Source organism: Emiliania huxleyi, assembly GCF_000372725.1.
Source record: "Emiliania huxleyi CCMP1516 unplaced genomic scaffold EMIHUscaffold_344, whole genome shotgun sequence".
Lineage (NCBI taxonomy): Eukaryota > Haptophyta > Isochrysidales > Noelaerhabdaceae > Emiliania > Emiliania huxleyi.
The window spans coordinates 46,930-60,529 of NW_005199412.1; the positions used below are offsets into that span (position 1 = coordinate 46,930).

Here is a 13,600-nt window from a genome sequence, read left to right on the forward strand (position 1 = left end):
AACAGAACGCGCGATACGGCTGAGGATGTAAGAAAAGAAACTGGACTGAGGATTAGTTGATATCATTACAGGCTGTTCTCTTCGCCACAGTAAAAGCGAATAATGAGATGAGAGGAGAATAAAAGTAATGAGAAATAAGGTACACTGAGAATAAACACACACACACACACACACACACAGAGAGAGAGAGAGAGAGAGAGACAGAGAGACAGAGAGACAGACAGAGACAGAGACAGAGACAGAGAGACACCAGAGACAGAGACAGAGAGAGCCGAGGCAGAGCCGCGACACCTTCCGAACGCCGAACGACCCCTGTTCTCCACCCCCCCGCACCGCGAGAGCTCGACCCTTCCTCGTTACTCTCCCTTTGCCAGCTCCTGTCGTCAGACGTGGAGACGCGAGGGGCTAGCCTGGCCCTTGCCCCAGCCACCACCTCGTGTGTGTGGAGACGTGTACCTTACCTTACCTTACTCTCCCTTCCCTCCGACCCCCCGCAGCCACTCAGTGCGTCGGCTGTACGACTCGACAGCCTCGCTCGCTGGCTCAGTCGATGGCCCGGTGCCGCTGCTCCTCCTCGGATGCCTCCTTGTCCTGCTGCTGCTGCTGCTGATCGCGTCTGATCTGGCCGAGCGGGCGGACAGCCTGTCTGATCTGGCCGAGCGGGCGGACAGCCTGGGGGAGGAAGGCTTGACGTGAACCTTATACCTTACCTTACCTCTTCGTCCCGCCTTGACTTCGCCTGGGGTCCATGCCCGAAGCCCACCTGTGAGGAGAGGGTAGCGGCCATCAACCATCATGGTTTGCATAACGTGAGGTGCATGCATGGGCGACTACGTATACCATACAGCCAGCTAAGGTGGGGACGTGTCTGTCCTCCCCCAGCTAGCTTGGGATGTCAGTTCTCTTCGCACACACACTACAATATACCTACGACACTACAGCGTACGCTGTAGGTTGATTGAAAAAAAGACCCTGATCTCGGTAGTGGGGGAAATGGTCCACTAAAACATTCATTTTCCAAGCCCCAAACCCAAACTGGATCTCGAGGCGATCCGACGGTGATTTCGTTCGGCGTCACGATGACGGGTGAGGAACCGGTAGATCGCTCCTCGAGGCATGGAAGCGATGGATGTTTGCACTGCTCGGGGGCCTCAGGGCCCGGACTGCTTGGCCCTGGCCCGGAGGCCCGCCGAGCCGAGGAGGGCGCAGAGCGAATCGGCAACTGCCGTCATCTCATTGGCCATGCGCTCTCAGTGCGAGGCTCCCCAGGTTTCCTGTGCAGTGTTAATGCGCGATTAACCTATGTATATGTCCCGAGCCTCGTGTGAGGGTCGAGAGACGACGCGGCGCGTGGCCCGTGGGCTGGCGGGGACGAGACCGCGCATCATATCGTGTATAATTATTGCCAAACCCAAGAAGCCTATTTTCGGCGCGCCCTCGACACATCACCTCGACCGTACCGCCGCTCGCCCCCGGATCGACTCGTCGGAGCCAAAGTGCTCGAGCAGCCCCGGGGCCCGCAACGGTGGGGGCCGACTCGCTTGTCCCCTCGACGGCGACGGCGGGGACATGTCTGGGTAGGCGCCTGGGAGGAAGCGTGCGGCGCGTGCGATGGGAAGCGGTGGGTGCTTCGAAGAGCTGCGGGACTGGCTGACTGAATGCGCATCTAGGGGCTGGCTGCGGTTGCTCGCATTGAACGACGCGGCCGGTGGCAAGCCTACGGAAGCAGAGACACGCGGCGCTGACGGGCGTGCTGCACCCGGCATGCCCTCTGCGGCCACAAGTGACAGGCGCCGCACCCGCCGTGCGTGACAGATAGGCGGCCACGGCCGCCTCCTGGTGCTTAGTCGGGAGTTTTAGAGCTCAATCACGCGCGCCCCGCACGACTCACTCTCTCAACCACCCACTGCCACTCATCTCGTCGTCGTCCCGGACAGCGAGCTGCGGAGTGAAAGCGTCTCTGCTGTCTGCTCACGAAAATAATGAATTCACAGATTTAGCATTTACACGCACACGTGTGGGACGTGAGACGTGTCTCACGTCTAGCACGCGCGACGGGGCGGCAACATGCTGAACTACAGAGGTGGCATCGCAATCACCCCCCCGACTCTCCACGACTCTGAGCCTCGTCTGGCGCTGCCGCGCCGTAGCCCGCCTCGGCCAGACAGAGCCCGATCGCGGGCGCGGCGGGTGCGGTGCGGTGCACATCGCCACACGTCGCGAGGTCGAGCAACGCGAGTTCGTCGCCGGGCCGGCTCCGCGCCGCGTGCACCGCCGTCGCCACGAGCGTGCGAACCTGCCGGCGCAGAAACCGGTCGCCTGCGACGTCGAGCCGGACCGCCTCCGCCCCGCACGGCAGCGCGACGCGCGACGCGGCGGCGGCGAGGATGCGCGTGGACGGGTCCTTCCCCTTGGGCAGTCCGCGGCCGAGGGCACGGTAGTCGCGCGCGGCGCCCGCCAGCGGCTTGAGCAGAGCATCGAGCGCCTCCGCCGGCACGTCCCCGCCCGGGCTCGCCGGCAGCAGGTAGGTGTACCGCCGGCGCGTGGCGGCGAAGGTGGCGTGGAAGGCGCGCGGCACCCGACGGGCGGCGCGCAGGACGAGCGTGCGCGGCGCTGGCGCCGCCTCTGCGACCGCCGCGTGCAGCTGCTCTGGCGAGAGCGGCACCCACGAGTAGAAGGTGACCAGCTGGCCGGTGGCGGAGACGCCGGCGTCGGTCCGTCCGGCCGAGGAGAGGAAGAGGCCGTGGTGCGCCGAGGCCAGCAGCGGCTCCAGCGCCGCCTGCAGGCGGCCCATCACGGTCTCCTCGGGAGCTTCGGGCTGCCACGCAAAGCCGCGCCGAAAGGCGGGCCCGTAGTACGCCAGCGAGAGCGCCCACGTCTCTCGCTGTTTTGTGCGCCCGCCCGCCGGCGGCGGCGGCTCCTCCGGGAGGCCGGAGGGCATCGCGAGGCACTGGTCGCCTGGCAGCGGCGTCCCGTGCCCCACCGAGTCGCGAAGCGCTCGTCCGACCGCCTCCCAGTCGCGACCGGCCTCGAGGAAGGCCTGAGCCTCTCGCTCCCAGCCGTCGGCGAGCGAGAGGCGAGCAGCTGGTGAGTCGATGCATGATGACGACCGCAGAGAGCGGTGGCCAGAGGATGTGAGCAGCATGGCGAACTCGCTCTGAGCCCAGTTATACTGTACCCGGGTACTCGAGTAGCCGGGCACCTGCTGCTCCACGAGACGGCGGTCTCGTGCGGCAGTAACGCGGGAGGCGAGCCCTCGGTCCACTCCGTCGGGTACTCCAGCCGGGGCGGCGTTGGGTTCCCCAGGGTCCGTGTGGGTCCGTGCGGTGACGGCCACGCCGGCGGCGGGGGTAGAGGCGGTGGCAGGGGAGGAGGCTGCGTCGATCGCCGGCCGGCGCAGTGCTGCTCTGACCGCTCCGCCGGGCCCCCTCCGGGCCGCCGCCGCGGAGACGTGCACATAGCTCATAGGCAAGTTGGTATTTTCATATATTACATATATGAACTTTGAAATACCATTGGCTAATCTAATTCTACTCATCACGACTCGCCAGAAACACCTCTGCGGAAGGCGCTTCCCCCTTGCGTCGCTTTTTGCACTGGCAAGACACAGCCATGGGAGATGAAATGCGCTTGGGGAGGCTGCTTAGGGTGCTCGGAATGCTACATCCCGCCCCCGTCGCCGCCCCCGTCGCCGCCCAGCCCGCCGCCGCCCTCGCCCCCATCACCCAGCCCGCCGCCTCCGTCGCCGCCACCTCCCTCCTCGCCGCCGCCCTCACCGCCACCGCCGCCGCCTCCGCCGCCCTCGCCGCCGCCGCCCTCGCCGCCGCCGCCCTCGCCGCCGCCCCCGTCGCCTCCCCCGTCGCCGCCCCCGTGCGAGTCTCATTGCGCCAGCAAGACGCAGGCCTGGGCGAGGAAGTGCTCCTGGACTGGCTGCAGTGGCTGCTCGGAGTGCACCGCGTCCCCACCTTTGCCGCCACCGCCGCCCCTGTCTTCTCCATCGTCGGCTCCCTCCTCGGCGCCTTCTTCATCGCCAAGCGCTGCACCATCCTCGTCGCCGAGCTCCGCTCCCTACTCCGCTCCCTCCTCTTCGCCCTCGTCAGCTCCCAGCTCTGCCCCGTCGTCGTCGCCCAGCGCCGCACCCTCCTCTCCTTCACCAAGCCTCCCCCCATCCAACCAGCCAGCCCCGGTGTGCAACTCATTCTGCGAGGGCAAGACGCAGGCCTGGGATGACAAGTGCACCTGGGGGGGTTGCAGCGGCTGCTCCGAGTGCCTGCCCTCGTCCCAGCCGCCGTTGGTGCTGTCCACCACACCGCCGCCTCCGACGCCACCACCGCCGTCGCCCCCAACGGTGTGCAACTCATTCTGCGAGGGCAAGACGCAGGCCTGGGATGACAAGTGCACCTGGCGGGGTTGCAGCGGCTGCTCCGAGTGCCTGCCCTCGTCCCAGCCGCCGTTGGTGCTGTCCACCACACCGCCGCCTCCGACGCCACCACCGCCGTCGCCCCCAACGGTGTGCAACTCATTCTGCGAGGGCAAGACGCAGGCCTGGGATGACAAGTGCACCTGGCGGGGTTGCAGCGGCTGCTCCGAGTGCCTGCCCTAAGCCCCGGGCCCGCCATCTGTCCCGGAAAACGGATTCCTGGACGACTCTGTGCTCCTGGACGGGCTGCGGCGCCTGCACTGAATTTGCCGCCCGCACCCTCCTCTGCCCCGAGCTCTCCGCCTTGACAGTGCGCCGCGGCCCGCCTATGGGCCCGCCGCCGGCCTGGATCGAGACACACACGAGCGAGAACTTGAGGGCGCACCGCAGCGCGCAGGGGGCTGCCGTGGGCCGTCGCCCGTGGCTGCGTGCGCGGGCGCCTCGAGAGTGTGAGCTGACCAGTGCGTGTGTCGAATGCTATTGTCTACTGCTGAGAATTTCACGCGCCGCGTTAGCCTAAAACAAAGATACGAACCGGGGCTGCCGGGGCACCACATCTGTCATCTCTATCGAGATACCGCAGCCCTCCCACTTCTTACTCCAGGCCGGTTTGTGGGCTTGGGGCAGAACCCGTTGCACGCGCCGTGCACACGAGCGGGCTGCATCACCGCTCTCAGACATGCTCGCACTCTGTGGCGTTGTGGCTATGCCACTTTCCCGCGCCACCGCCCACCCCTCGTACGGCTGTGTGAGCAGCTCCCCGGCGGGACCTCGAGGGACTGCACGCGCGCCCGCGCGGCGCGGGGCCCATCCCACAGCCACGATCGCTCACAAGAGAACGCACGCCCCAGAGTACGAGAGACCCTTCCCCATGGTTGCCACTGCGCCAGCTGTCCGTGCGCGCGGGCTAGGCCGCCTCCCGCGCCCTGGCCCTCGCAGCGGCACCTGACGCGCGCCTCGCCTTGGCTGCGGCGAGCGCCGCCTCTGCCGCCGCTACTGCCGCCTCGGCCGCCGCTACTGCCGCCTCCTCCTCCGCTGCGGCAGCCTCCTCTTCCTCTGCTGCTGCCACAGCCGCAGCCTCCGCCTCAGCCTGCCAGCGCGCCTCCGCTGCCGCCTCCGCTGCCGCCTCCTCGCCCTCCTCCTCGCCCTCCTCCTCGCCCTCCTCCTCGGCCGCCTCCGCCGTCTCCTCCTCGCCCTCCTCCTCGCTCGCCTCGCCCGCCGCCTCTCCCAGCGCCTCCGCCAATCCCTCGACCGACGTCTCCGCCGTGATGCCGAACCGGATCCTGTCCTCGTGGAGCTCCGCGAGAAGCTTGAGCAGCCCCTCCTTGTCCAACGGCGCGGGCTTGGCTGCCGCCGCCTCTGCCGGCGCCTCAGCCTCCTGCGACGGCCCAGCGCCGCCGCTCCCGCCGCCCTTCTTCTTCTTCTTGCCCTTCTTGCCCTTGGCGCGCTTCTCCGCCTCGACCTCCGCCAGCAGCTCGTCGGCGTGCCGCGCCGCCTCCTTCTCCGCCGCCGCCCTCTCCGCCGCCCTCTCCGCCGCCCTCTCCGCCGCCCCAGCAGCCCACGCCGCCTCCTTCGCCGCCTTCTCGGCCGCCTTCTCGGCCGCCTTCTCGGCCGCCGCATGCTCCTTGAGGGCGCGCACGCACTCGGCGTGGCCCTCCTCCTTGGCAATCTGCAGCGCCGTCATGCCGCTCGAGCGCAGCTTCATATCTGCGCCCGCCCGCAGCAAGCGAAGCACGACGGCGGGGCAACCCCCGAGAGCGGCGGCCATCAGAGCGGTGTCGCCGTCGTTGTCCTGCATGTCGATCTCCGCGCCGTGCCGGATCAGCGTGTCGACAACCCGCTCGTGGCCGCTGTAGGCGGCCTCCATCAGCGCAGTGCTGCCAAGCTTGTTTTGCTGGTCAATCTCCGCGCCGTGCCGCAATGCCAGCTCGACCAGCTTCTTATGGCCGTTCACAGCGGCGAGACCCAGCGCAGTGCCGCCTTTGCTGCTCTGCATCGAGACATCCGCGCCGCGCCGCAGAAGCGCCTCGGCCAGCTCCGCGTGGCCATTGGTCATTGCAACCATCAGCAGCGTCACGCCGCTCTCACGAGTGCCGCAAACAAAGGTGCACTCGGTCGACCCACCCGCCGCCGTCGAGCCACGCCAGCACCGGCTCCTCATCGCCATCCTCAGCCGCGTCCATGACCTCCTTTGGCCCTGCCTCGCTGCCCGGCGCGGCCCCCGCGCCCTCGCCGCTCGAAGCAGAGGCCGCCGCGGCACTGGCTCCCGCCTCCGCCTCGCCTGCGGGTGCGCCGCCCGCCCCTGCGCCGCCCGCCTCGGCCGACGGCGCCTTGATCCGAGCTGCCGTCACCTCCCCGAGATACGTCCTGAAGGCCTCGACGCACTCGGCGTGGCCCTCCTGCTTGGCAATCTGCAGCGCTGTCTCACCGTCCACGGCAGCGCGAGCGGCGCAGCAGTAGCCGCCGTTGAAGCGTGCCCGCGCCGGGATGCGGCCGAGCCTGCCTTCGCGGTCCGGCCGGGCATACAGAGGGGCGGGGTTGCGGATGCTGAGCGCTCCTCTCTTCGGCGGTCCGGTCCCGCGCTGGGCTTCGAAAAAAGAATTTGGTGGCAGAACACTGGGCACGGGACTGGCTCGCACTGGCACTAACACAGGTACACCACGTGAGTGTTGTGCGAAAAAAGAATTTTGGAAGCAAACTCCCTCGCTTATACCGAAACGGAAATTCAGAGCGTCATAAAGAATTTACAACAAACTGCCTCTCACGACACTAGGCACGGGACTGGCGCGCACTGGCACTAACACAGGTACACCGCGTCATAAAGAAGTGCGCCAACCGGGCGACGCACTGCATGCAGGACTTAAGAGTGCGCGACGAGAAAAAGAATTTCACAACTAAGAAAGAATTGAGGACGAACGTCCCGTGGCGTTACACCTTCGGCGTCGGGGCGCAATGGGCTGCCATGCGAGCAGGCCGCAGGAATACGACGACCTTGCCGGCCTGGCCAGTGCCATCAGCAGCGGGCTCGAGGAGGAGCGGGCAGAGACAACCATCCCAGCCAATGCCGAAGCGGCGCCGGCCGCCGCCCTCCCCTCCGCTACCGATCTCGGCGTGGACGACGAGAGGCTGGCGGAGTGGCGCAAGCTCGGCGGCGGCGACCTGGAGCCGGTCCTCACGAGCGGCGCCGTCGCCCTCCTCGACGCGCAGTGGATCATCGGCCACGCCGAGGCGGGCGGCGTCCTCACCCACCGCCAGGCGCTGCCCAAAGAGGCCTTCTTCTCCCTCGCTGACCTCGTCGAGGCCACCATTGGGTTTGGCACGTTTGGCAGACTTCCCGTCGCCGCGCTCTCCTACCCGTGGCTGACCAAGGACCACCCCGACCCGCGCGGAGCCAACCTCGCCCGCGTCGCAAGGGCGCTCAAGGCCCTGCTCAGTGACAGTTCCGGCAATAACAGGCTGCGGCTCGGCGTCTTTTGGGACTTCGGCTCGCTGCACCAGCACCCCGACCCCGCCAACGGCGTCGAGCGCACCGAGGAGCAGAACGCGCTCTTCAAGCAGGGGCTGGGCTGCCTTGGCACGCTCTACTCCCACCCGCGCACTTGGGTGCTGCGGCTGACCTCCTTCCCGGACGGCCACAAGGCGGAGGACCAGGCCGAGGGCACCAACGTGGCCAAGTACTTTGACCGCGGCTGGTGCTTCACAGAGCAATGCTGGGCGAGCCTTACCAAGTCCGGCCGCCTCTCCCTCGACCTCGGCAAGATGCGCGACGGCGTGGAGTACACCTGGGGCGGCCTCATCAGCGACTGCACCAGCAATGGCGGCCGGCGCCCTCCGCTGCTGCCGTCTGCGTTCGCGGCGGAGCTGGAGATGAAGGGCTTCACGAACGGCAAGGACGACAAGCCGCTGGTGAAGCGGCTGTACGAGGCCGCCTTCGAGGAGCAGTTTGGCAAGGCGACCAAGCTGCACTACCAGCGCCTCGGCTGGGGCGACGCGGAGGCGGCGCAGCTGGCGGAGGTCCTCGCGAGCGGGGCAGCGTCGCGGCTCGAGACGCTCCAGCTCTTCGACAACAAGATTGGCGACGATGGCGGCAAGGCACTGGCCGCCGTCCTCGGCAAGGAGGGGGCAGCGCCGCGGCTCGAGGCGCTCAATCTCGAGTTCAACAAGATTGGCGACGAGGGCTGCAAGGCGCTAGCCGCCGCCCTCGGCAAGGAGGGGGCAGCGCCGCGGCTCGAGACGCTCGATTTTAGCTTCAACAAGATTGGCGACGAGGGCTGCAAGGCGCTGGCCGCCGCCCTCAAGGAGGGGGCCGCCCCGAGCTTGAAGGCGCGAGACGCCCCCCTCGCCACACGCCCCTCCCCCGCCCAATGCCCATCGCGCCTCCCCTCGCGTGCAGACGCTCTTCGTGGACAACACGAAGCAGCCTGAGCTGGCGGCCGTGTGCGAGGAGCGCGGCATCGACCTCTCTACTGAGAGCCTCTCCAGCCCCGGCCGGGCGGCAAGGGCGCGGGGCACGGCGGGATCGCCGCGCGAGCACGGCAGAGAGCGAGCATGACAGAGAGCGTACAGACCCTGCGGCTGCGGTGCAAGCGACGGTATTTTATATAAATTCTTTTCGCAACGTAAATTCTTTTTTCCGGCCCCTTGGACACGGCCGCCCGTCGCAAGCCCCCCCCCCCCCCCTTTGCTTGGCAATGCCAGCCGTCGGCCCCTGTGTCCCCAGGCCGCCTGAGCAAAATCGCGAACGGCCCGAGCAGAGAGGGCGACGGCGGAGCACGAGGGAACAACGGAGACGCTACCGATGACGCGAACCGAGGCACGGGCGACGACGGGGGCGGGGAGGGCGACAGCGACGTCGAGGTTGACGCAACGGTATCGAGAGCGCCACCCAAAAGGATGCGGACAGCCATGGAGGTCACCGAATGGAGGGCGAACGGCACGATACGAAAAGGCAGGGCGAGGCGGATGGAGAAAGAAGTGCCGAGGAGGCCATGGTGGAGGGGAGGGACGGGAGGACGAAAGAAGGGCGAGGAGGACGAGCGGCCCGCACAGGCCGCGAGCAGACAGCGCCTGCTGGCCATCTCGAGACATTCGCAAAGAACGCTAGCTACATGGGAGGGCTTCGTGAAGGATGGATTGAAAAACATTCGAACAAAGAAGAGGCGACGGGAGGAACCGGCAGAGGATGCAGTGACGTGACACACACACACACACACACACACACACACACACACACACACACACACACACACACACACACACACACACACACACACACACACACACACACACACACACGCACACACACACACACACACACACACACACACACACACACCGCTCACCCACGCGCACCGGGCCTTGCACTTTAAATGCCGTGGGGCTCCTGTCGTTAGACGTGGAGACGCGAGGGTTGCCCCCCCTTGCCCCACCACCTCGTGTGTGTGGAGAAGTTTACCTTACCTTACCTTACCTTAGGCCGCCTGCCGGCCCTTGCCCGCCGCATCAGCCGATCCGCGTCGGAGCCGATCCGCACGCCGTGCGCCCGCGTGCAGCAGGCGGGCCGGCGGTACATGTCCCGCCACCCTCCGCGCGGCTAGCCGCCGCGCGCGCCTCGAGGATAGGGGATAGGCGGGACAGCACACATACATACTTTGATGTCGTTGAGCGAGATACACTATAGCCCACTCTCATGTCCCCGATCTTGGTGTGAGTCGGGAAGGGACGGACAGGTCGTTTGGGGAGATCTTTTGTTGGATGATCTGTTATGAGGAGGAGCTTTCAGCCAGACGTACACACGACACACGACCTTGCACGGACGACGGGTCCACACGCACACACACGCTGCGCACGATTGGCTTGCTTGAGAGCCGACATGAGACACACTTTCACCGGCCGTATCTGTTCGTGGAATCTGGTATCATGCTCATGGTGCATGGAGAGTCTAACGGTAAACGCATGTCCGTAGCATCGCGCCATTCTCGCCACGCCGCATCCTCCTGCAGTGCTCCAAGACCAAGTGCGAGACCGAGAGTGCTGCCCCGTACGCGGTAGCGAGGTGTACGAGGTAAGGTAGGTAAGGTTAACTTCTCCACACACACAAGGTGGTGGGGCAAGGGGGGGCGTCCCTCGCATCTCCACACCCGGACACGGGCGGGAGCCCCACGGCATTCAAAGTGCAAGCACTGGCCCGGTGCACGTGGGTGAGCAGCCTGCCCCTCCCTCCCGACAAACCAACTCCCGCACACACACAATCGCACTCTGGCCATCGAATGACTCCCACTTCGCACGATCTCGCCGTGGGGTTCCCCACTGCCGGGGGATTCCCCACTGCCTAGAGCCTATAGAGCCTCTCAATCGGACGAGACGGGCTCCGGGCCGCACGCGGCCGCGTTGAGCGCCGAGATGGCGGTGAGGGTGATGGAGCACGCCTCCTCGTTCTTGCGCAGGGCGTGCAAGCCGCCAAAGGGGAGACTCTTGCCCTCGCCCGGCGCCTTCAGCTTGACCTCCTCCGTCAGCGAGTAGAAGCGGGGCGTGAGCCCCGGGAAGATGCCAAACTCGAAGTAGTCGTCTCCGCCGCCCTCGAAGGCGAGCGGCTGCTTCGTGCTGCAGTTGGAGGTCGCCGTGAAGGAGAAGGTGTACGTCTCGCCCTCCTTCCAGCGCGAGGTCAGCTCGACCGCGTCCGGAGTCGTGTAGGTGAGCGGCTCCTGCGCCGCAACAGAGATGGGGAGATGTGGGGAGATGTGGGGAGATGTGGGGAGATGCCGCGGTCCGCATCTAGGCCTCGAGAGATGGGGAGAGATGGCAGAGAGATGACAGAGAGGGGGGGAGATGCCGCGGTCCGCATCTAGGCCTCGAGAGATGGGGAGAGATGGCAGAGAGATGACAGAGAGGGGGGGAGATGCCGCGGTCCGCATCTAGGCGTGCCGCTCCCACGGCCCGCTGATGCGCAGCGTGTCGTACGAGGCCCACAGCCGGGCCTGCGCGCGGCTCGTGGCGAGATTAGCCGAGGGTAGCCGAGGGTAGCCGAGGGTAGCCGAGGGTAGCCGAGAGCAGCCGAGGGTGTAGCCGAGAGTAGCCGAGAGTAGCCGAGAGTAGCCGAGAGCAGCCGAGAGTAGCCGAGGGTAGCCGAGGGTAGCCGAGAGTAGCCGAGAGTAGCCGAGAGCAGCCGAGGGTAGCCGAGAGTAGCCGAGAGTAGCCGAGGGTAGCCGAGAGTAGCCGAGAGTAGCCGAGGGCGGGCCTGCGCGGGGCTCACGGCGTCGACCGCGCGAGGCCACGCATTGCCGGCCACGCCGCAATGCCGCGGGGGTTGGCCGTGGCCCTCGCCGACGTACGTGGCGCCCAGCGAGACGAGGAGGGCGAGGAGGAAGCCGGACCTAGGACGTGTCTAGGACGTGTCTAGGAAGTGTCTAGGAAGTGTCTAGGAGGGCGAGTGAAGACGAGGGGATGCGGTGAGTAAGGCCGGGGAGCACAGCGGAGGCCGCGTCCTCTCGAGCGCCAGTTGGAAGACACAGACACGCGTTCCGCTTCTAGGAGGCCGGGGACATGCCCGCCACGCCCGTGAGCACGGTCGAGTGCGAGCCGCCCACCATCTCGCTCGCCTACGGGACGTGTCCTAGAGGTGTCCTGGACATGTCCTGGACACGTCCTGGACCCGCCCACCATCTCGCTCGCCTACGGGACGTGTCCTAGAGGTGTCCTGGACATGTCCTGGACACGTCCTGGACCCGCCCACCATCTCGCTCGCCTACGGGACGCGTCCTAGAGGTGTCCTGGACATGTCCTGGACACGTCCTGGACCCGCCCACCATCTCGCTCGCCTACGGGACGTGTCCTAGAGGTGTCCTGGACATGTCCTGGACCCGTCCTGGACACCATCTCGCTCGCCTACGGGACGTGTCCTAGAGGTGTCCTGGACATGTCCTGGACCCGTCCTGGACACCATCTCGCTCGCCTACGGGACGTGTCCTAGAGGTGTCCTGGACATGTCCTGGACACGTCCTGGACCCGCCCACCATCTCGCTCGCCTACGGGACGCGTCCTAGAGGTGTCCTGGACATGTCCTGGACACGTCCTGGACCCGCCCACCATCTCGCTCGCCTACGGGACGCGTCCTAGAGGTGTCCTGGACATGTCCTGGACACGTCCTGGACCCGCCCACCATCTCGCTCGCCTACGGGACGCGTCCTAGAGGTGTCCTGGACATGTCCTGGACACGTCCTGGACCCGCCCACCATCTCGCTCGCCTACGGGACGTGTCCTAGAGGTGTCCTGGACATGTCCTGGACACGTCCTGGACCCGCCCACCATCTCGCTCGCCTACGGGACGTGTCCTAGAGGTGTCCTGGACATGTCCTGGACACGTCCTGGACCCGCCCACCATCTCGCTCGCCTGCGGGGAAGGGTCCGAGAAGCTTCAGGGCAAGGGCCGAGAAGCGTGCGAGCCGTGCCCAGCGCATGCAAATCCCAAGTTATCGAGCCGGGGCTAGGGTTCGGTACCGGGCAGGGTAGGGTGTTGACCTCGCCTCGGGCAGAGTGTGTTGAAGAGATCTCGGCTCTCTCTCTCGGCGATAGCTCGGCTCTCTCTCGGCTAGACCTCGGGCAGGATGGTGTTGAAGACCATGGCCCCCATCATCCCGCCGCACACGCCCTCGATGAAGGCCTGCGCCGCCTGTGTCCCCCACTCCTCCTGCACGGCGGGGTCGAAGGCGAGCGAGCCGAGAAAGGCGCACCTGGAGGGGGGGATGTGGGGGAGATGCGGGGAGATGTGGGGAGATGTGGGGGAGATGTGGGGAGATGTGGGGAGATGTGGGGGAGATGTGGGGAGATGTGGGGGAGATGTGGGGGAGATGCGGGGAGATGCGGGGAGATGCGGGGAGATGCGGGGAGATGCGGGGGGAGATGGGGAGGGAGATGTGGGGAGAGGGGGGGAGAGGGGGGGGAGAGAGGGGGAGATGTGGGGAGAGAGGGGGAGCTGAGGGCCTACGGGTATTAGCCCCCACTCTAGTTGTATGGGTGTACTTGCAGTGCTGCAGCCTTTAGGCCCGTCACACACCTCCGCCCCCCTCAGTAGCCTGTCGTCTGTCATGGGCGTCGCTGCTACTACTTCTACCACCACTAGGACGGCCGCGCACCCGGAGATGTGGGGAGATGTGCGTGGCGGGTGGGGGTGGTGTGTGTCTC

General features: G+C 66.5%; 3 protein-coding genes across 3 annotated transcripts in view; 1 reads left to right on the forward strand and 2 right to left on the reverse strand.

Moving 5' to 3' along the window:
• Positions 1-2,095: 2,095 nt before the first annotated feature.
• EMIHUDRAFT_241837 (hypothetical protein) lies at positions 2,096-3,145 on the reverse strand (the record flags this gene model as incomplete). The annotated part of the gene is made up of 2 exons (XM_005773138.1): positions 2,096-2,818; positions 2,984-3,145. The coding sequence occupies 2 exons, from the start codon at positions 3,143-3,145 to the stop codon at positions 2,096-2,098; spliced, it is 885 nt and encodes a 294-aa protein (XP_005773195.1).
• Positions 3,146-7,372: 4,227 nt separating this feature from the next.
• Positions 7,373-10,017, forward strand: EMIHUDRAFT_241839 (hypothetical protein; the record flags this gene model as incomplete). Its single annotated transcript, XM_005773139.1, has 4 exons — positions 7,373-8,807; positions 9,141-9,394; positions 9,470-9,607; positions 9,976-10,017. The coding sequence occupies 4 exons, from the start codon at positions 7,373-7,375 to the stop codon at positions 10,015-10,017; spliced, it is 1,869 nt and encodes a 622-aa protein (XP_005773196.1).
• Positions 10,018-10,770: 753 nt separating this feature from the next.
• EMIHUDRAFT_469914 (hypothetical protein) overlaps positions 10,771-13,600 on the reverse strand; it is a gene marked incomplete at both ends in the record, with an annotated part of 6,926 nt that continues 4,096 nt past the window's right edge. Inside the window, 6 exons of the mRNA XM_005773140.1 lie at positions 10,771-11,124; positions 11,350-11,397; positions 11,658-11,793; positions 11,963-11,998; positions 12,790-12,809; positions 13,014-13,149. Of these exons, the coding sequence (XP_005773197.1) occupies positions 10,771-11,124; positions 11,350-11,397; positions 11,658-11,793; positions 11,963-11,998; positions 12,790-12,809; positions 13,014-13,149 (730 nt within the window). The remainder of the gene's footprint in view (positions 11,125-11,349; positions 11,398-11,657; positions 11,794-11,962; positions 11,999-12,789; positions 12,810-13,013; positions 13,150-13,600) is intronic.